The 22,446-nt window shown below is 37.1% G+C and overlaps 4 protein-coding genes and 1 pseudogene across 6 annotated transcripts; 3 read left to right on the forward strand and 2 right to left on the reverse strand.

Moving 5' to 3' along the window:
* Window positions 1–328: 328 nt before the first annotated feature.
* On the reverse strand, window positions 329–1,815 carry LOC120165792 (annotated as a pseudogene).
* Window positions 1,816–3,296: 1,481 nt separating this feature from the next.
* LOC120165829 (putative serine/threonine-protein kinase-like protein CCR3) lies at window positions 3,297–5,952 on the forward strand. Its single transcript, XM_039175267.1, has one exon. It carries the CDS (start codon window positions 3,367–3,369, stop codon window positions 5,773–5,775), a length of 2,409 nt encoding a protein of 802 aa, XP_039031198.1. The 5' UTR covers window positions 3,297–3,366; the 3' UTR covers window positions 5,776–5,952.
* A 1,867-nt stretch (window positions 5,953–7,819) lies between these two features.
* On the forward strand, window positions 7,820–18,355 carry LOC120165830 (vacuolar cation/proton exchanger 3-like). Of its 2 annotated transcripts, XM_039175270.1 has the most exons (11): window positions 7,820–8,175; window positions 8,268–8,335; window positions 8,485–8,513; window positions 8,608–8,804; window positions 8,887–9,222; window positions 9,310–9,426; window positions 9,553–9,606; window positions 9,689–9,805; window positions 9,903–9,999; window positions 10,081–10,151; window positions 18,315–18,355. In XM_039175270.1, exons 1-10 carry the CDS (start codon window positions 7,888–7,890, stop codon window positions 10,116–10,118), a joined length of 1,341 nt encoding a protein of 446 aa, XP_039031201.1. In that variant the 5' UTR covers window positions 7,820–7,887; the 3' UTR covers window positions 10,119–10,151; window positions 18,315–18,355. The 2 variants fall into 2 exon arrangements, with proteins under 2 accessions (XP_039031201.1, XP_039031200.1); XM_039175269.1 differs by lacking the exon at window positions 18,315–18,355 and having other exon boundaries at window positions 7,821–8,175; window positions 10,081–10,530.
* On the forward strand, window positions 14,782–15,312 carry LOC120165793 (uncharacterized mitochondrial protein AtMg00860-like). Its single transcript, XM_039175235.1, has one exon. It carries the CDS (start codon window positions 14,782–14,784, stop codon window positions 15,310–15,312), a length of 531 nt encoding a protein of 176 aa, XP_039031166.1.
* Window positions 18,356–20,528: 2,173 nt separating the features above from the next.
* LOC120165831 (50S ribosomal protein L4, chloroplastic-like) lies at window positions 20,529–22,220 on the reverse strand. Of its 2 annotated transcripts, none has more exons than XM_039175272.1 (2): window positions 21,352–22,220; window positions 20,529–20,713 (listed from the first exon to the last, which is right to left on the reverse strand). In XM_039175272.1, exons 1-2 carry the CDS (start codon window positions 22,187–22,189, stop codon window positions 20,688–20,690), a joined length of 864 nt encoding a protein of 287 aa, XP_039031203.1. In that variant the 5' UTR covers window positions 22,190–22,220; the 3' UTR covers window positions 20,529–20,687. The 2 variants fall into 2 exon arrangements, with proteins under 2 accessions (XP_039031203.1, XP_039031202.1); XM_039175271.1 differs by having other exon boundaries at window positions 20,529–20,719.
* Window positions 22,221–22,446: the final 226 nt, after the last annotated feature.

The raw sequence follows: 22,446 nt of genomic DNA on the forward strand, positions 1-22,446 counted from the left end.
ATAGTTAATGATTTTTTATGAAAATTCAAAAAAAAAATTAAATCATTAACTTAGGAATTAATTGAGGGAGTGGGTTTGCTTTTAGGTAATTGGCTAATCTTGGTCCTATAATTCTTCCATCCAAGCAACAAGCGATTCTGGAACCCATTGTTGTGACATTGTTGTTGCGACTGGTCATCGAGCCTAAATTGGTAGGTAGAAAGGATGGTGTTCATGTGAGACTGGACCCCGAAAGCTTTTGGTTCATCATCGGTTGATGGCATTGAGAGTTGCATTTGCTAAACTGCTGCCATTGTTTAGGAACATGAGATGGCTGCACGCCCTTCTCCTATGTAGAAGAGGTTCCAGTAGGAGTCAAGGGTGGTGTTGATGTTGAAGGTTTCATAACAAATGGAGAGGTAAGAGCAAGTGGGCTCTTCGAACCATGATCAAGACTAGTTGCATATGATGTAGGTGAAGGCAAGGCTGAACTTGTCGAAGTATATAAGGGACGGAGCTCCTCCGGCTTGTGAGCAAAGAAACAGATCTTCCTAGTGCAATTAGTCTTATCCTTGCGTAGACGAGTTCGATATTGCGCGGGATGAAGCCAAGATTGGAAAATACCATGTGCATACTCACAGTTATCGCCTTGCTTGCACGTTCCCTTACGATATTTGATAAGGGACACAACTATAAAGATATTTCCAAGGATCATGCCTCCTTGCATTCTCCCCTGGGTGAACAAATGGACATCCAATCCAGTCATTAGATCGAGCAAGGTTGGATCTTGAAGGTGTACATCCTAAACTCAGCTGTCACGTATATCTTGTTCTTGATGTTAGGAAGAGCAAGATCGTAGGGATAATCATTCTTCTCATTTTCCATCTTTCCGAACTCGGGGAGTCGAATTCGCTTGCTGCTCGAACCCTTCTTAGTCATTACTTGAGTTGGAAAACCCTCTCTTTCGTCAATACCACTACTTTCTTTCAACAAAGCATCCAATATCTTCTTCCTTGAGTTGAAGCCAGACTTGCAACAAGCTTAAGCAATCAACTCATCGGGTCGGTTTCCATTAGCATCTAAAGAATTCATATTTGCGGAAGCATCAAACAAGATTCCTGCTTCGTACCGAGGGGTAATGCCTTTTTCCATGCTAATTTGAACCCATCAGAACTAGCGGTGTATTCGGTTCGGTTAGTTTTTTACCAAAAATTGAACCGAACTGAAATAAACGGTTTTTCAAAATTTAAACTGAAACCGAAACTGAAAAAATCGAAACCGGTTTTTCGGTTTTTCAATGAAAAAATCACTTGAAACTATAAAATTTTTAAAAAAAAAATTGCCTATTCGGTTCAATATGGAACAAATGGGTTTCATATGGAAAACCCGAACCGAACCGAATCAAAATAATTAAGATTTTAAACCGAACCGAAAAACGAACTGTATAATGTCAAATCGAACCGAACCGTTTTACTCGGTTCGTATCGATTTTTCGATTTTCTCGGTTTCGTTGCTCAGCCCTAATCAGAACAAGCCTTGTTAACGTCAACACAACCACTTTTGACGATATAATTCACCACATCCTTGCACCGGAAGATTGAAGTTGTCAAAAGGGGAGTTCTTTCTGCATACCCCATCTTCTTTGAACCTATTGTCCTTCCATACCACAAACTTGACTCGTCAATGTCATGACCCTCTTCCTCGCGGCAAATTTGAAGCCGACCAAATCATTCATGGCTGACAACTCGAGCAAATTCGAGAACTTTTGAGAAACCCCATTTTGTTTATGAGACTCACCTTCCATGATTTGAGCTGGTTTCCTCGTTGAAACATTGCACATGGTAATTTCTCTTTTGAAGAAGAATGTTTTAAATATTTTACTTTTTTTTTTAAAAAAAATTTATTTAAATATGATAATTTTTAGTATAATTTGTAAAGTGGTTATAACATATCTAGGTGGATGCTGAGTTTTTTTTATTTTTTATTTTATTTTTGAAGGATATGTGGATGCTTAGTTGTTTGTACAGAGCTGTTGCTGTTTTTTAACCAAAAATATATCTTGCAAATAACTTTTTAAAATATGCAAAAACAATTATTCAGAACAAAAACATTAAAAAGGATATGAACACATTTCAGGGTGTATAATATTTGTAAAACTGAATTAGTATTATTTATCTAATCCCTCCGATACCATTTTGAGGTTAATATATTTGTGTATTTGACACTCGTTCAAAGGAATAATGTGTGATGTATTCGGTAGGGGATTTCATCAAAACAAGCAATGTCCCATGTGATTCCACATGACATGACCTTTGAAAGACACCCACGTGCCCTCCGTCGAACTCGTGATTATACATGTCTTTGTAAGAAAAGCACACCAAGTGAACACTTTTGTTTTCTACCCTAACAAAACATTTGACAATATATCCCTTATAATGTGTGATGTGAATTTTATTTTAATCTAATTTTACAATGTCATAACATAATTCATTTGATAAAAAATTGTTAATAGATGCAAAGACTCTCGTATCATTAATCAGATATACGAAGCGAAGTCCTCACGATATAAATTTTATTTTAAATTTGAGCATTCATTTCAGGCAGGGCAGCAACATAAAGCTCTGAGTTGCCATCATTTTAAAACCCTACTGGTACTGATGCAAATCTTGAACTTGGGTGGGTGGACTGAATGGTACTGCCCTTATTACTCTGCTGCATAATTGTCTTCATTTGAACAATTTCGTATTTAAAAAGTTACGTATTTTTCTTTATATCAATTAAATAAATTATTGATTTTTATTCATCAAATAATATTATTCTAATCCAAACACATATTATATTAAAAACCAGCTGAGGAATATAGCTCTCTACCTCATCCCCGTGACTTGACAGATCAAACAACTAAAACAGGACACAAACTGAACGTGCTTCCTATTTTATTACTAAAATTCTTTTTCATTAGTTTCTATGTACTCTTTTGGATACATAATCTTCAAATTCTCTTCTGTTAGTGTGCCTAAACAATACTAGAGAAGGGGGTAAAACATTTTTGGGATGTGGGAAGTATGATTAAAGTACATTTAAAAGTTGTCCCAAAGTAAAGTCTGGTAGTAGGAACATGAGCAAGACAGATAGAAAGGTGAACACTTTAGGTCTGTGAAAAAAGGGTATTGCTTTGCCTTGATCCAAGACATTGTTCCAAACTAGCATCACCGTTTTCATTGGACCACATGCTTCGAGCCTGTCTGAATTAATGTCTTTTGTATTCTTTTATTACTCACTCGTCTCCCTTTTTTATCATTGCCGTCGTGCTCTCTCCCCAGCTCCTATGTTCTTGCTTTTTCACTCTTCTTCCATGAGGAATATCAAGAAATTACCATATCTGAAATGACCCCCACGCCCTTCTCCTTCACCGTTTCCCTCCTCGCCACCATCATCGTCTCGTTAACGACGGAATCCGATGTTGTTACCGCTCTGGGATCGGCCTCCACGGTTGCTGTCACATTCGGCACGGGAACCGTTTGTGGGATTATAGCTGGTGATCCAACACAGAAAGTCCAGTGCTACCAAAAGGGACTCATTGTGTCGGTATTGCCGAACGTGTCGTTTGAGGCAATCTCCGGTGGCAGAACCTTCTTTTGTGGCCTTAGATCAGGTGGTTCCAGCATCCACTGTTGGGAGACTCAAACTTTGGTGAATTCATCAAGTTTTAGGCCAAAACGTATATATTCGAACTACGGAGTCCCGTTGACCGACTTGGCCGTGGGTGATGATCATGTTTGTGCTAGAGAAGTCGGTTCGGGTATTGCTAGATGCTGGAGAGGAAAGGGCGGTTCGGCATTTCCGTCACCCGGTATCGGCTTAAAGTTTCGTGGAATCACCTCAGGGAGTGGTTTTAGTTGTGGGATTTTGAGGAATGATAGTAGAGTTATCTGTTGGGGTGCTAATAAGATTGGAGTTGAAATCCAAAGACAATTTGGTAACTTGTCAATGTCGAGTTTGGTCGCTGGAGATTCACATGCTTGTGGATTGACTACGACAGAGTTCCTGGTTTGCAAAGGGAACAACGACACCGGACAACTCGATGTCACTCGCGGTCAGGCTTTCGAATTTTCCGGTCTTTCATTGGGACGGAATTTCAGCTGCGGTATCAGAAGAAGAAACGGACTGGTTCTATGCTGGGGAGGAGGTAATACAAGTAGAGTGGCAGATGTTTCATTTGAGTCAATTGTCGGTGGTTTGGATTTCATTTGCGGCTTGACAACAAGGAATTTGACACTGATCTGTTGGGGAAATGGATGGTTTAATTCAGAAAATGTTGTTCCTCTAGGAATGGTGATTCCAGGTCCATGTGTTCAGAGTTCATGTAATTGTGGTACCTATCTGAATTCTGAGACATTGTGTTATGCTTCAGGGAACATTTGCAAACCGTGTAGGACCGAGCTTCCGATTCCGGTGCCATTGACACCGATACTACCACCTAGTCCATCACAAGGATCACTGCCATTTTCTCAATCGAGTAAAGGCATCAACAAGCTTTCCTTGGCATTTTTTATCGTCGGATCAATCGGAGCTTTTGCAGGGATTTGCACTATCATCTACAGTTCACACCAAGGACTATATCGGTTCTTGCTTTGCCGGACTCATAATCCGGTGCAACCGACGGTTGCTGATGCAAACATAGTGACCGCTGTTGTGGATAACAATGACTCCATTGCCCCACCTTTGAGATCATTCTCCATCAGGCGCAACAGTTCGAGGAGACTAGTACGGCAAAGAAGTGGATCATCATCATCAAAACAAGCAGAGAGAACCCAAAACTTTTCATTCTCGGAGCTCGCGAATGCTTCAAACAACTTCTCAATCAAAAACCGGATCGGTTCTGGCAGCTTTGGGGTTGTCTACAAAGGCAAACTTCAAGATGGTCGTCAGGTCGCCATTAAAAGAGGTGAAAGTGAAACATCTGCTCACAAAGTGAAGAAGTTCCAAGAGAAAGAAACCGCATTCGAGTCTGAATTAGCTTTGTTATCAAGGCTTCACCACAAACATTTAGTCGGATTAGTCGGATTCTGCCACGAAAACGATGAGAGGCTTCTGGTTTACGAGTACATGAGCAACGGATCGCTCTACGATCATCTGCATAACAAGGACAACATCAAAAAGTCGAGCAGCATAGTGAATTCCTGGAGAATGAGGATCAAAATTGCATTAGATGCAGCAAGAGGGATTCACTACCTCCATAACTATGCAATGCCACCTATAATTCACAGAGACATAAAGTCATCCAATATACTATTAGACGCGAATTGGACAGCTAGAGTTTCGGATTTCGGACTATCACTAATGGGACCTGAATCTGATCAAGAATTTATGTCAACCGGCGCAGTTGGGACAGTTGGGTACATTGATCCTGAATACTACGTACTCAATGTATTGACACCCAAAAGCGATATTTATGGTTTTGGTGTGGTATTGTTAGAGCTTCTGACAGGGAAAAGAGCTGTTTTCAGAAACAAAGATGGCAGCGGGCCAATCGGGGTATTCGAATACGCCACCCCGAGGATATCAAATGGGGATCTCCGGACAGTGCTCGATACGAGGATCGGGGTTCCGGAGGCTCACGAGGCTGAGGCTGTGGAACTCATGGCCCATACAGCTATAAATTGTGTGAATTTGGAGGGAAAAGAGAGGCCTAACATGACAGACATTGTTGCCAACTTGGAGAAAGCTCTAACACTCTGTGAGAATAGCCCTGCTAGCCTCTCTTCTGCAACCATGTCCCTTCCTTCGGATTGATTCTTCTTTTCAGTAGAAACCAAGAATTTTCATTCTTCTTCTTATTATTCTTTGACTGTAAATGAAGGTGTTTTTGCAGATCAATTGTCCATGTAACCTTGTTTTGGTTGTTTCATATCGCTATTGCAGACGTAACAAAAACAATGATCCTAACTTCGTATCGGTAAATGACCGAGGTCATTCCAAATCATAGCATAGCACATTAAGAGACATTAGAGGTTTAGAAAACAGAACAAGGACCTGTCTTTTATATGATTACACCAAACGGTTCTGTTTCGGAATCAATAAAGCTCAAGTTTATAAAGAATTACTTTACAAAAGATTCCAGGCTGTGGATTGATGAGAACGTGAGAATTTTATATGTTGATGGCAGTTCCATGGTGGGTCATGCTATGAACATGATTTGGCAGATTTTATTCCATGTTCATAAATAAAAACAACATGTTCCATCTCGATGTCAATGTACATAAAAAAATCTTAGTAATTAGCTTTCATTGACGATCCTAAACCACAAGGCAAAAATGGCCCAAACTAGTACTTGTTAAACCATGATAACAATATGAATGTACCATCTTGCCATATAACCTAAACGGAAATTTCATTCAATTTCATGTTGGTCCAAAACAAATGCACTTGTTAACTTCCCACAAAAAAAAAATTATCTTAAATTTAATGTTGTTTTGACGTGAAAATATTAATTTATAAAATTACAAATATCGTCTCCATACGTTATTTATATTATCGATTGATTCTTAATTCAATTAATATAATTAATTAGATTAACTAAAAATAATACTTTTCCAAATCTTAATTTACCTTACAGATCTTTTAGTTGGATTAAATTTCAAATTAAATTATATATATAATATAAAATATAATTAAAATTTGTTTAACAAATAATTATAGGGGGATTTTGAAGGGTCTGTAGATAGATTCTCTCCCCTTTGAGTATAAATCCAAGCTCTGAAAATAGCAAGAAGTTTCTCAACCCTTTGAGTGTATACGTACCCATACGCTACCCTCTAAATTATTTGACGAAATTAAGACATCCATAAATACACATTTTTGAGAAGTAAAACATTCGGAAATCATATATATAGTAGTGATATTAAGTGTACAAGGACCTTATATGCAATTTGACCTACAAATTTAATACTTTTTAGGGTGAACTACACTAACTACCACTCAACTTTAAGATTTGTATCCACTTTATCTTTGAATTTTAAAAAGTTTGAATTGTAGCGTTGAGCTTTCGTTTTGGCTTCAATTATAGCATTGAGTCGTTGAATCGCTAAGAAAATGATGATATGATAGTTAGATGCTGACATGATACTAACGTGGAAGCAAAAAATAACAACTTTTTGTATGATTTTTTTTCGATTTTGAGTGGGTTTCACGAGAAAACTAATCTGATGAGAAGAAATATGAATAAAATAGAAATATTTTGATATCGATATTGTGATGAATGATTACTCCTGATGGACAGAGATCGGTCGACAACAACAAACCAAGTAGCTGCAAAGACCAAAATAGTACGCGAACTAAAATTTAGTACTTAAAATGAAAGTATTTCAAAGTTTAATGATAAAATCAATATACAAACTTAAGTTTACGGGAAATAACTATCTCATCGTCACGTGGTTTGGATTTAAGAGTCCAATGCTTATATTAAGCCAAAACTAAAATTACATGTTAAAGCTGTATAATAAAAACCCTAAAATTATATAATATTTGATGTAATTTACCCTAATATTTTAACTTAACTTGTTCGGGAGGAAATGGGTAGAAATAAAAGATTATTAATCCTAACGGGTAAACAAACAGTACGCAAAAATGTTCAGGCATGCAAGAATGGAAACAAAAGAGCGGGAAAATTCTAGGAAACTGCAAAGCCAAAGCATGAAACCCAATGCGCACCTCTCGATCGACTCTTTCAACAATGGCAGAAAATAAAATATTTTAGCGCTTCAGTGGCACCTCTATATAATCGCCATGCATATACAAATCATAAACGCTCCCCACTTACTTTTATTCTTAATAATCATTTCTCTCTAAACAAAACAACACCTGCATTTGCATTTGACCCTTCTTCTTCTTCTTTGTTCTTCATCAATGGAGTCTGCAGGAGAGCTTTCTTACATGGAGAATGGGGAGTCTAACAAAAGCTTGATGGGCAAAGAAACATGTAATAATAATGGTGGAGTTATCAGGACAGCACAAAACAGGTCAAGTTCGTTCATGCGTAAGAAATCTGACCCCATGTTGGTTTCGACGGTTCGGTTTCAGATGCTTAGACAGTTCTTATCCAACTTGCAAGAAGTGATTTTAGGGACAAAACTTGCTGTTCTTTTCCCTGCCATCCCTTTAGCCATTGCTGCTGATTGTTACAAGTTTGGAAGAGTAAGTTTGTATCAAAGTTGATTAATTATCATGTTTTAATTTAATTTGGATTATTTATTCTTCCTTTTCTGGGTTTTTTAAATGGTTAATAGCCATGGATATTTGCTTTGAGCTTGCTTGGACTTACCCCCCTTGCCGAGCGTGTCAGCTTTCTCACTGAGTAAGTTCTACCAGCCTTTCCTTCGGTCAAATTGTTAAAAGTTGTATAGTTGGAGGTCCATTTACAAATTAACCATTTTCCTTCCATGCACGTATATCGTATAGTTTTACATGTAAGATTTCTAACAAGGTTTCTTCCTATAAATTCAGACAAATTGCATATTATACAGGTCCAACAGGTATTATTTCCAAGACTATACTTACTGATAACTCAACTATTTTAAGAATTTGAGAGAATCGAAAACAATGAAATGGATTTGGAAATATTTGCAGTTGGAGGGCTGCTGAATGCAACATGTGGAAATGCAACAGAGCTGATCATAGCATTATTTGCACTTTACCAGAACAAAATCCTTGTCCTCAAGTACTCTCTCATGGGTTCTGTTCTCTCCAATCTCCTCCTTGTTCTCGGCACCTCTCTCCTTTGCGGTGGCTTAGCTAACCTCAAGAAAGAGCAAAGATATGATCGAGTAAGCTATTTCTATTTCTCTATGTATAAAATTTGAGAATGTTGAATTGTTAATGCTTTGGAATTACGTATACAATGTGCAGAAACAAGCTGATGTGAACTCTGGTCTGCTGTTGCTGGGACTGCTGTGCCATATGTTGCCGTTGATGTTCAGATACGCAGCACAGCCTAGTGGGATTTCGATTGCCAAATCTACACTGGAGTTGTCGAGAGCGAGTAGTGTGGTTATGCTCGTGGCTTATATCGGATATATCATCTTCCAGCTTAAAACTCATAGACAGATTTTCGATGCTCAAGGGGATGGTGAGGATGAAGATGAAGAAAAAGCAGTGATTGGATTTTGGAGTGGATTCAGCTGGCTGGTTGGTATGACACTCGTTATAGCTTTGCTATCTGAGTATGTGGTGGGCACAGTTGAGGTATATATAATATTTATATAATATATTTACTATATATATAGATATGGTATATGTATAGTGATGGATGTGTGTGTTGATGGATATCAGGCTGCATCGGAAACTTGGGGAATTTCCATTAGCTTTATCAGCATAATTCTGATACCTATTGTGGGGAATGCTGCTGAACATGCTGGAGCTATCATTTTTGCTTTCAAGAATAAATTGGTAAACTTAAACTTATAATTTTTATGGAGTTTTTTTACGTAAAATCTTAGTATCTAAGTATAATACATAATTTTACGTTGAATTATCTATACGTAACTTTATTATGTGTTTTGGGACCTGTTTCAGGACATATCACTTGGTGTTGCTCTGGGTTCTGCAACTCAAATTTCTATGTTCGCTGTAAGATTTAAACAAGCTCAAAAACATCTTTAACATATTGTCATCTTCAATCATTATATATATATATATATATATATTTCAGGTTCCCTTGTGTGTTGTAGTAGGGTGGATTATGAGAATCCCAATGGATCTTGACTTCAGTCTTCTTGAAACTGGATGTCTTGCTCTAACAATACTTGTTGTTGCCTTTACCCTACAGGTTTATTTTTCTTCTCTTTTTTTTAACTAACTTATTAAAATTATAATATTTATAATTTCCTCTTATTTATTATTTATTATTATTATTATTTTGCCAGGATGGAACTTCACATTACATGAAAGGAGTAGTTCTTTGCCTTTGTTACATTGCAATTTCTGCATGCTTTTTTGTTCATAAAATTCCAGCTCCATTGGGTAAGTAAACACCAAACTTCCCATGTAATTTTTCTTCTCATTAATGAACACTAATCAATTCTAAATTCTGCTTTTTTATAGATCAAACTATTGTCAACTTGGAACTCAACTCAGCCTAGCCTAGCCTCGTCGGCACCGCCTTTTTCCGCCACCATCTTGAGGATGCCGACGTTCCAACCATTCGTTTCCTTAGACCTTTGAGAATATATATTTACATTTGGGAGATCTGAGCACTGAGAAGATAAAGGGTGTTGCAGACATGAAGAGTTGAGACCATTTCTGAAGCTAATATATATATATATATATATATATGAGAGGAAAAAAAGAACCACTTTCTCATTTGAAAATGTTCGTAATTGCAAGCTTTGCTTCTGGGGATTCCTTAATAAGGTCTTGGTTATTTGTTGTTCTGTCTTCATTTACTGCATCTATTCCATTAATAATTTAACTATATGTTGCTGAAGCAGAGATAAAGACCATCTGCTTATTGGGGATGTATTAAATCATAAAATATCAGCCAATAAGAAATTTTTTCCAAATGCAGTTATATCTTTTGTATAGTTTAGACCTTTAGTGAATGCATGTATCATGCATTCTATATGTAATTGTATGTGTTTATGTGTTTTAGAGTTTGAGATTTATTCTTTTTTCCCCCCTAAATAAAAATTGTTAAAAAGAATGCAATGTTTAATTATTGAACATGTAAAATATGTTATCAGGTTTTGATTGTTTAAACGATTTCTCGGATGAAGAATTTTCCTCGAAAATTCAGGAGCTGCCACTGGATTTTCACTTGTCGGACGACGATAACGAATCCAACTACAAAAGAAGCACGGGTTTTTCGGATTCGGTAAGGTCCGACCAGGGAACAGAGTATTTGAAATTACCGCTGAGGATATCACAGTGGCGAGAAGGGTTTCGGGCTTATTGTTGGACGAAAAAGGCGTTTTTTTGAATGGTTTATATCATCAGGGAGATTCATAGTCAGAGTTTGCAAATGCGGAAACTTTTGCTTTAAGAAGATTTACAAGGGATCCTCGTTGGAGTTGAGAACAAGATGCACTCTCGTCGTTCCTTTGGTTGTTTCAACGGGTGTCATGATATTGTTAGCAAATTACTCCGTTCATTCCATGGGAAACAACACTCGGGGTCCTATGTTTCTTTGGTTGAAGTTAACGTCCAAGATCGTAAGCATAAAAAGTTCGATACTACACCATCATCGGGCGAGAAAACCACTTTGATTGGCCGAAAAAACGATGGCAGAGCACAGTCGGTTGCTGGTGGCACGGAGGGTGATGAATGGTTTGATAAAACAGAGTCAACATGGAGAGAGGAGATTTTCACCTCTCTATTTTTACTTTTTGTTCAAGAAAGCAATACAAGTGAACCAACCGGCACCGAATCATACAGTAAATATGCCAAGTTTCTATGGAAAGCCAGAGGGTGATCTGTGCGCAGCTGATATCTTGCTGTTTGGGATACTGTTTTAGAACAGAGGCTAGTTCAAGCTAAATAACACGTCACACAGAAGGTTATAAAATTCAAATTTGCACCAGATGTCCCTAAACATGAACTCGTTTAATGACTATGTTCTCGCATCAAACATGAAATTTCAGGTTTAGGATGTCTTAATGTTATAAAAACTTGAACATAACCGTTCATTGCTAGCAAGCATATTAATCCCATCTAAGTAATGAATAACAGAAGGGAAAAATAATAAAAACAAAGGGAGAATGAAACAGGGAAAAGCTTGGATTGCAAGAGTGTTATTGGAGCATTAATGAACAAAATGGCAAAGATACAAAAATAATGCACTAAATAAATCACCAAAACTAGCCTACAACAATCTTTGATTTAGGCCAAGCCTTGAGTTTCTTCAGCATATATGACATGGCTCGTAGGTTAACCGACGGAAAGAGCAGCTCATTGTGCTCCATCAGAATTCTCATTTGCATTAAATAAAGTATTCAAGAAACTAACATCAGGAGTATAGAAATCAACAAAGGTGGTTGTTATAGTTGGAGAAGAAGATGAAGAACAGAGGAACGGGCAGGATTTGGGAATGGAGAAAGAAGGTTTAGGGATTCTAGAGAAAGAAGGGTTAGGGATTCGGGAGAGTAAATTGGGGATTGAAATCAAAAAAGGGATTGAAGCACGAGGGGAATTTGACTTATTTGATGAAGTGGAGGCAGGCCAAGGGGATTTGGGGCTAGATGGTGCGGCCCAACTAAGTGGCCCAGTACCTGAACAACAAAAGAAAAGGGAATCAGTTTGTTAAGCATTCAGTTATAGAGAATTGCCCGCAGGCATTGCTAGATTTACTCGTACAAATTGTAACTAAATAATACCTCATGTAGAGCACATTTCCTTTATGATTTGAATGAATGAGAATTTCCTTTCTGTAATCTCCTTCTTCTTCTTTTTCTAAAACCCTCCTTCTTCGATAATTTCTTCTTCTTTATTCTCAATCCACAACAAATTGGTATCGAGAGCCTCGGTTCTGGAAAGCAGTGGGCATGACAAAAAAGAATCAGAACATGGCTGAAGCTGATCTATCATGCCTACAAAAACAGATGGAAGAATTAACAACATTAGTGAAGCAAGGACATGATGAGACTAATCCACCTAAGTGGTGGGAAACACAAGAAAACAGAATCACAACACTGGAGTCAAGGATGGCTACTAATCAAGGCTATGTTGAAGAGTTGTTAAAGATTCTAACAGGCAGAACGGGTGAGCAAGAACATGCTGATGGTGAACAGGTACAAACTCCTAATGCTTCTAAAAATGAAGAGAAAAGTCATGTTTTGGTAACTATGGTAAATGACAAATCCAGATTTACTTATAAAGCAGATGAGCCTGGGATATTAAGAATAGTTCTAGACATGAAAATCTAAGGGGTGAAAACAGTGAATCTAGACCTATTCTGTTAGGTCAGGAAACAGAGAAAAAAAGCTCAAGGGATTCATTTAACAACTCAGGGACTATGTGGCATAAACCTAAAATAGAGATGTCATTCATTGAGGAGGCTAATCCTAGGGGATATATTCAGAAATGTTTGAAATATTTCTCTATTTGTGGCATTCCTGTTGAGCAGAGAGTAGAGGTAGCTACTATGTATTTAACAAGCAAGGCTGAAATATGGTTTGATGGGTATATTATGCAAAAACACCATGTTACATGGCATGAATTTGAAGCTAATCTTTGTCACAGATTCAGTGACAGATCTTTTTCTGATATTGTAGAGGAGTTTACTAAGTTGACTCAGAAGAGGAGTGTAGAGGATTATCAAGAGAAGTTTAAGGAGTTACAACCTCATATGCTTTTGCATAATCCTACTTTGACTGAGGAATTTATTGTGTCACTTTTTATTAGTAGACTCAGAGATGATATTAAGCATAGGGTCAAAGCTTTAGATCCTAAGAATTTGTCTGAAGCATGTAAGCAAGCTAAACTCTATTAACTATCTGTGGAATTCGAGAATAGAAGGTTGAGGCCTTCTTTTAAATCCCCACCCTACCCAAACCCATTATTATTTCTAAACCATCTTCACTGCCAGCAACTACAAAACCTATAGCAGTATCAAACCCTAAGCAAAATCTTATTGAGTACATAAGGCAGAATAATCTCTGTTTTAAATGTGGTGAAAAATACATCACAGGTCATCAATGTAGAAACAGACAACTGAATATGATTACTGAGGAAATTGATACTTCCCCAGTAGAATTTTTGCCTACAGACTCATATCAATCTCCACAAACAGAAGAAGAAACCCTAGAAATCTCTATGAATGCTATTATTGGCTCTATTAGTCATACTACATTGAGAATCCAGGGCACTATACAAGGAAAATCATTAAATATCCTAATTGATAGTGGCAGTACACACAGTTTCTTGACTCCTAAATGGGTTGATGTTGGTATTCAGATCACTACCCCTTATCCTTTGGCCATCACTATGGTTAATGGCCAACAACTATTCAGTACTGCTAGATGCAACCAAGTACAGTGGCAAATACAGGGACATACATTTTTGCATGATTTTAGATTACTTAAATTGGGTGGGAGTGACATGGTTTTAGGAGTGAATTGGATGAAGTTATTTAGTCCAATATTAATGGACTTCAATAATATGACTTTAAGTTTTGATCATGAAGGAAAGCATATTTGTATTCAAGGACAACAACCCTCAACTGAATTACAGCAAATTTCAGGGGCTACATTACTAAAAATGAGTGCAGGGGATTCTGATATTATGGGGCATATTTTCCTATTGAATATGGCAGGAAGTTCTTCTTCTATTCCTATGGAACTCGAACATGTATTGGAGAAATACAGTTCAGTCTTTGCTGAACCTGAAGGGCTACCTCCTTAGAGGTCTCATGATCATGTCATTCCACTTAAACTTAATGCTACACCAGTTAATATGAGGCCTTACAGATTTCCTCACAATCAAAAGGCTGAGGTTGAAAAACAGATAACTACAATGCTTTCTTATTCTGTCATTCAACCTAGCAGAAGCCCCTTTCCCTCTCCCTGCCTTCTTATTAAAAAGAATGATGGCACTTGGAGATTTTGTGTGGATTACAGACAATTAAATAGTCTGACTATTAAGGACAAATTTCCTATTCCTATAGTGGAAGATTTATTGGTTGAGCTACATGGGGTAGTTTACTTTTCAAAAATTGATTTGAGGTCAGGCTATTGGCAGATTAGAATTAAACCAGAAGACATTTACAAGACTGCATTTAGAACACATCAAGGCCATTATGAATTTAAGGTAATGTCTTTTGGCCTTACTAATGCTCCTGCTACATTTCAGGCCCTTATGAATGAATTGTTTAATTCTTTCCTTAGAAAATTTGTTTTGGTTTTCTTTGATGATATCTTGGTGTACACCAGCAGTATGACAGACCATGTTGAACATTTACAGTTAGTTTTGGAAGTTTTGCAAAAGAACCAATTATTTGCAAAACTTTCCAAATGTTTTTTTGGTCAGACTAAAGTGGAGTATCTAGGCCATATTATCTCTGATGCAGGGGTGTCTACAGACCCTAGTAAGGTGGAAGCTATGCATACTAGGCCCAAGCCTAAATCCCTTAAATCTCTTAGAGGATTTCTTGGTCTGACAAGATACTACAAGCGATTTATAAAGAATTATGACATTATTAACAGACCATTGACACAAATGTTAAAAAATGATGGGTTTCAATGGACTGATGCTTATACTGCTTTTGAGGATCTTAAGAAAGCTATGTGTTCTGCTCCAGTTTTAGAATTACCAGATTTTTCTAAGACTTTTATCTGGAAATAGATGCTAGCTCTGGGGGTATAGGGGCTGTTATTTCACAAGAGGGAAAACTTATTGCTTATTTGAGTAAAGCTTTAAGTCCTACACACTCAGCTCTATCTATTTATGAAAGAGAATATCTTGTTATTCTCTTGGCTATTTCCAAATGGAGACATTATTTGGAGGGTAGACCATTTGTTATTAAGACTGACCAGGAGCCCCTGAAATTTCTTTTGGAGCAGAAGTTGTCTACCACTATTTAGAAGAAATGGTTGACAAAGCTATTGGGTTTAGACTACACTATTCAATATAAAAAGGGGAAATCAAATGTAGTTGCTGATACTTTATCTAGAACATAGGAGGATTAAGCTCATTGTTTGACTATGGGAGTGACAGTTTTAGTTCCTATTTGGGTTCAAGAGATTGAAGAAAGCTATAAGGATGACTCTCTAGCTCAGAATTGGATTTCCATCTTAACTATTAATCATGTTGCTGACAATAAATGGAAATATGCTAAGGCTGTTGTTAGATATGATGAGAGAGTTTATATTGGAGCTAATGGAAACCTTAGGTTGAAAGTTATACAGACTTTGCATGATTCTCCTTAGGGTGGACATTCTGGGGCATAGGCTACATATTATAAGATTAGGTAAAATTTTTATTGGCCAAATCTTAAAGCTATGGTTGCTACCTATGTGAGGTGTTGTGAAGTTTGCTAGCAAACTAAGGTGGAACATGTAGCAAAACCTGGTTTGATCCAGCCCCTGCCTGTTCCTAATCTAGCCTGAGAAATCATTACTATGGATTTCATTGAGGGTTTGCCTACTTCCTTCAAGAAAAACTGTATTTTGGTCATTGTGGATAAATTTACCAAATACAATCACTTTCTGTCCTTATCGCATCCTTATTCTGCAGCAGAGGTTGTCAAACTCTACCTAGATAATGTTTATTAACTACATGGCCAGCTTAAAATGGCCATTTCTGACAAAGATAAGACCTTTACTAGTTTGTTTTGGAAAGAATTGATGAAACAGTTGGGTAAAAGGACACTGTTCAGCACTACTTATCATCCAAAAATGGATGGACAAACAGAGAGGGTCAATCAGTGTTTAGAGTAGTATTTAAGGGGCATTTGTTTTTATCAGCCTATGTATTGGGCTAAATGGCTACCTCAGGCATAATGGTGATACAACACCACTTACCATACTGTTTTAAAATTAACTCCTTTTCAGGCTTTATATGGGTATAAACCACCTATTATGGTTTGACCAACAGATGCTACAGTTCAGTCAGTTAGTGAAATTATGACTAACAGGGAGCATATAAGGAAAATGGTCAAGCATAAGTTAGAATTAGCCAGTAACAGAATGAAGCAGCAGGCTGATAAAAGTAGATCATAAAGGGTTTTTCAAATTGGAGAATTGGCGTACCTGAAATTGCAGCCATATCGACAATCTTCAATAGCCCTGTGAAAAAAAATCTTAAGTTAGCTGCCAAATATTACGGACCATACAAAATACTCGAAAAAATAGGTGAATTGGCTTATTGATTGGACTTACCTGATTCTTCGAGACTCTACCCTGTATTTCATGTAAGCCTTTTGAAAAGATTCATCTGGGATTCATCGGTGACTGCTACAGATCCTCCTGCAATAGACGAAGATGGTCAGTTGCGGATAAAACCCTTGAAAATTGTAGGAAGATGTATCGTAAATAAAAATGGAAAGCCAGTCACTCAACTTTTGGTTCGATGAGAAAACTTGGATGAATAGAATAATACTTGGGAAGATTATTCGTTTCTGCGTGGCCAGTTTCCTACGTTTGATCCTTGGGGATAGGGCTCGTCTTGTGGGGCGGGTATTGTTATAGTTGGAGAAGAAGATGGAGAACGGAGGAACAAGCATGATTTGGGAATGGAGAAAGGAGGGTTAGGGATTATGGAGAAAGAAGGGTTAAGGATTCAGGAGAGTAAATTGGGGATTGAAATCAGAAAAGGGATTGAAGCACGAGGGGAATTTGACTTATCTGATGAAGTGGAGGCAGGCCAAGGGAATTTGGGGCGAGATGGAGCGGCCCAACTAAGTGGTCCAGTACCTGAACAACAAAAGAAAAGGAAATCAGTTTGTTAAGCATTTAGTTATAGAGAATTGCCAGCTGTCATTGCTAGATTTACCCGTACAAATTGTAACTAAATAATACCTCATGTAGAGCACATTTCCTTTATGATTTGAATGAATGAGAATTTCCTTTCTGTAATCTCCTTCTTCTTCTTCTAAAACCCTCATTCTTCGATAATTTCTTCTTCTTTATTCTCAATCCACAACAGTGGTATCTGAAAAGAGCAATCAAATCCTTTTCTCCTTTTAGCATTCCTCAGGCTAAGGAGGAAACGAAGATAATATACGGAAACCCGTAGATTCAATAATGAAAATGAAAAATTCAAGGGCACCCTCTCTTCTATGTAGGCTAACAACTACAAACTGATCAAGAAACAACTTTCTAAATCAATTCTAACAAATCAACCATTATATATATATATATATATATATATATATATATATATATATATATATATATTTCTGGTTCCCTTGTGTGTTGTAGTAGGGTGGATTATGAGAATCCCAATTGATCTTGACTTCAGTCTTCTTGAAACTGGATGTCTTGCTCTAATCCCAATTGATCTTTACCCTACGGGTTTATTTTTCTTCTCTTTTTTTTACTAACTTATTAATTATAATATTTATAATTTCCTCTTATTTATTATTATTATTATTATTATTATTTTGCCACGATGGAACTTCACATTACATGAAAGGAGTAGTTCTTTGCCTTTGTTACATCGCAATTTCTGCATGCTTTTTTGTTCATAAAATTCAGCTCCATTGGGTAAGTAAACACCAAACTTCCCATGTAGTTTTTCTTCTCATTAATGAACACTAATCAATTCCAAATTCTGCTTGTTTATAGATCAAACTATTGTCAACTCGGAACTCAACTCAACCTAGCCTAGCCTCGTTGGCACCGCCTTTTTCCGCCACCATCTTGAGGATGCCGACGTTCCAACCATCTGTTTCCGTAGACCTTTGGGAAAATATATTTACATTTGGGAGATCTGAGCACTGAGAAGATAAAGGGTGTTGCAGACAAAGAGTTGAGACCATTTTTCAAGCTAATAAATATATATATATATATATGAGAGGAAAAAAAGAACCATCTTCTCATTTGAAAATGTTTGTAATTGCAAGCTTTGCTCGTGGGGATTCCTTAATAAAGTTTTTGTTATTTTTTTTATCTCTATTCATTTACTGCATTTATTCCATTAATAAATTAATTATATGTTGCTGAATAAGAGATAGATACCATTTACTTTGTGGGGATGTATTAAATCATAAAATATCAGCCAATAAGAAAAACCTGGGCTGTTTGGTTCAAGGAATGTGAGATTCTCATAGGAATGGAATCTACATTTCCATGTTTAGTTGGTCGGGAATCTCATCACTGGTAATGTTTTATTACCAATAGTAGATTTTTTGGATATATTACCGGGAATATCATTACCTCCCTTTCCTTAGGTATTGTTGGATTACCGACATTTTGGACTAAAATGCCCTTAATTTTTTTTCCCCAAAAATATCCTTCTCCAGTCATTGAATAATAAAAATTCTACGAAGGTTAAATTTCAAATTTATCCTTAAACTATTTTATATTTACAAAAAAAAAATCTATAATTAAAATTTTATATGAAGTTTAGGGGTTAAAATAAAATTTTACCCTTTCATTAAACTTTTTTGTATTTTCAATTTTGTAAAAAATATATAAATAAATTTTATGAATTTAAATTTTTTTAAAGAAAATATATAAATATTTTCCAACTTGTTAAAAAAATAAATATATAATAAGGACAATTTGGTCAAATATACATTCCAATAATCTTTTATTCTTTTAACCAAACGCAGTAATCTTACATTCCTGCTAAACCAACCAAATACAAAATAAAACATTCTCAGTAATCCTATTCCCTGGTAATCTTACATTCACACTGGTAATCTTACATTCTGTGAACCAAATGCACCATTAGTTTAGAGTTTATTCTATTTTGGGTCAACTTCTTCTATTACACTTTATACTATAGGTAAATTGTATTTTTAATTCAGTATTTTTAATCTATGTACTTGTCAAAGTTTAAAATTTTGGTTTTAACTCATGTTATGTAATCTATTGAATCAGATTCTGTGCAAAGGCGAGAACTTTTGTTGGATCAAAATCTTTGAAATTTCGGGCTTATTGTTAGATGAAAAAGGCGTTCTATTGGATGGTTTTTATAATCCGGGAGCATCATCGGGAGGGCAAGCCGGAAACAATGGCAGAAGAGCACAGCCGGTTGCTGGTTACCTCTTGGCTCTTCAGACACTGAGCAAACATTCTTGAAAGCCATTGAAGCAGAGCCTTATAACGATTATTATTTGGCAAACTATGCTGATTTTCTATGGAGTAGCGGAGGAGAGGATACTTGTTACCCTCTTAGCTCTTCAGACACTGCTCAAGATGTTTGAGACATCGTATAGAAACATAGCAAATCCCCCCGGCACCCAGATTTAAAAGATGAGGTTCTGGGAAACTTTAGATGTACAGGGCCACAAGAACTCTGTTTCTGATATTTGGAAGAACAACGGCGGTTTCAGTGGACCTTCCAAAAAGAAATGGAAAAAAAGGCAGCATAAATCATTGATCCAACCATCCCTGGGGTTTCATTGGCTTTGAATTTCTATATTTTCCCCTTCTTTTTGGAACCTTTATTGATTCTTCAACACTAATCTGTCATTAGTGCTATGCAATATACACATAGGACAGTTTTGCTTTCTTTAAGACAAGATATGCAGGCACGGCTGTAAACATAGGATGAACAAAGATTTGTAGTCTTCAATTACCTTACATGGTTTAAACATCAAATTGGCTGATATCTTGCTATTTGGGATACTGTTTTAGAAACACAGAAGGTTATAAAATCCAAACTTCAAAGGTCAATTGCACCAAAATATCCCTAAATTGAACTCGTTTAATCACTATGTTCACAACAAACATGAAATTTCAGGTTTAGGATGTCTTAATGTTATAAAAACTCGAACACAATTGTTCATTGCTAGCAAGCATGTTAATCTTATCTAAGTAATGAATAACAAAAGGAAAAAAATAATCAAAACAAAGGGAGAATGAATCCGGGAAAAGCTTGGATTGCAAGAGTGTTATTAGAGCATTAATGAACTAAATGGCAAAGATACAAAAATAATGCACTAAATAAATCACCAAAACTAGCCTACAACAATCTTTGATTTAGGCCAAGCCTTGAGTTTCTTCAGCATGTATGACATGGCTCGTAGGTTAACCGATGGAAAGAGCAGTTCATTGCGCTCCATCCGCATTCTCATCTGCCTCTGAAGAAAGTATTCAAGAAATTAACACAACGAGTATAGAAATCAACAAAGATGGTAACTGAAAACGGAAATCAAATTCTTTTCTCCTCTTTGCATTCCTCAGGCTCAGGAGATAATATACGAAACCCCATATATTCAATTATGAAAATGAAAAATTTAGGACTTGTTACACCATAGACAAATTTGCAATTATTCATTACGGCGAACTCAGCTCTCTCTGAAGATGAACAAGCATCTCAACTCTCTATGCATCTTTACCATTTGAATAGCATCTCAATACTCTCTATGCATCTTTACCATTTGAATGTGCACTTAAACTACAAACAAAGATAATTTCCGAACAGCATCTGCATTGAATTTCCGATTACGAGCCCTGAACATTCGAATGAACTAAACATGCCGAAATGAATATTCATTTCTCAGCAGCATCTGCATTGAATATCCAGTTACGAGCCCTGAACATTCTAATGATCTAAACATGTCTAAATGCATTTTCTTCTATTTCGCAAATACAACCATCATCTCCTAGAAGTTCACATATCACAACAAAATGTAATGCAATGAAAGATGACAATGAATAGTACCATTACTAACAAGAATTCTCTAATAATACTAATTAAAACGAGATGTACCTTCAGCGCCTTCTTCTTCTTCTTCTTCTTCTTCTTCTTCTTCTTCTTCTTCTTCATCCTCAGTTTCACCTTCATACTCTTCTCCGTATCTTCCATTCAGATACTCCACCGTATCCGGAGTCAGCACCAGATTATCGCAATTCAGAATGTCGAACAGATTAAGTGTCCTGGGAGTCAACATTCTCAAAGTCCCGATATTCCGACTCGATTTATCCACATTTTCCGGCACATCCATCAACAAAAACATAGATTTATGCTTTGGGTCCAATCCCCACCTCTTCAACGCCTCGATAAAATCTTTCGTCTTTGGCTTCTCGAAGTTATCCCCGAAATCTTCCACTACTATCGTGTTCTCAGCTGCACTGGATAATGCCGTCGAAATCGCCAATCTTTTCTCCTTTTTGTTGATTTTAATCGACCAGTCTCTGGGTTTCGGTCCGAAGATAACACCACCGCCGGGACGGAGCGGAGTGCGCATAGACCCACGACGTGCCCTTCCGGTTTTCTTCTGGGGATAAGGCTTTTTCCCACCACCACTAACTTCGCTGCGGGTGAGTGTGGAGGCGGTACCGCGACGCTTGTTTTGAAGGTCGGTGGTGATTGCTCGGTGAACGACAGCTCGAGCGGTCTCGGGTGGAGCAGACTTGAGCTCGAGATAGGTTTCGCCGACTTTCTCACCGGTGAAGGATAAAATGGGGAGAGTGGAAAGCTGGGAAGAAATTGAGAGGATGGATTTTGAAGAAGAGGAGAGGGAAAGGAAAGTTGGGAGCTTTGCGGAGGGAGAAGAGAGGAAAAGGGAGGATGAGAAGAAGGAAAGTGTTGCAGCTGAAGTCGCCATTTTTTAGTTGTTCGGATTTCGGGTGCGATGAGAAAGAAGATAAGGCAACAACACATCTATGTTTCTTATCAAATTCCTTTGGTACCGGAAGTATGGCATATAAGTTAAAAATTCCCATGTAAGTCCCTATATTATAGCACACTGTGCATTTTCATTCCTACATACAACAACAACAACAACAAAACCCAATTCCAATATACAATGGGGTAAGGGGATGTAGGGTAGTAGGCTGTCCCCAACGTCAGGTTGAGAGTAAC

The sequence above is a fragment of the Hibiscus syriacus genome, unplaced genomic scaffold, assembly GCF_006381635.1.
Source record: "Hibiscus syriacus cultivar Baekdansim isolate YM2019G1 unplaced genomic scaffold, ASM638163v2 tig00111614_pilon, whole genome shotgun sequence".
NCBI classification, from domain to species: domain Eukaryota; kingdom Viridiplantae; phylum Streptophyta; class Magnoliopsida; order Malvales; family Malvaceae; genus Hibiscus; species Hibiscus syriacus.

What these genes read in the sequence shown, in the direction of transcription:
- LOC120165829 (XM_039175267.1), top strand. Translation starts at nt 3,367, where the DNA reads ATGACCCCCACGCCCTTCTCCTTCACCGTTTCCCTCCTCGCCACCATC.
- LOC120165830 (XM_039175270.1), top strand. Translation starts at nt 7,888, where the DNA reads ATGGAGTCTGCAGGAGAGCTTTCTTACATGGAGAATGGGGAGTCTAAC. An exon ending in ATGTGGTGGGCACAGTTGAG is followed by an intron (nt 9,223 to 9,309) that starts GTATATATAATA and finishes GATGGATATCAG; the next exon opens with GCTGCATCGGAAACTTGGGG. An exon ending in TTGTTGCCTTTACCCTACAG is followed by an intron (nt 9,806 to 9,902) that starts GTTTATTTTTCT and finishes TTATTTTGCCAG; the next exon opens with GATGGAACTTCACATTACAT.
- LOC120165793 (XM_039175235.1), top strand. Translation starts at nt 14,782, where the DNA reads ATGTCTTTTGGCCTTACTAATGCTCCTGCTACATTTCAGGCCCTTATG.
- LOC120165831 (XM_039175271.1), bottom strand. Translation starts at nt 22,189, where the DNA reads ATGGCGACTTCAGCTGCAACACTTTCCTTCTTCTCATCCTCCCTTTTC. An exon ending in AGAAGAAGAAGGCGCTGAAG is followed by an intron (nt 20,720 to 21,351) that starts GTACATCTCGTT and finishes TACTTTCTTCAG; the next exon opens with AGGCAGATGAGAATGCGGAT.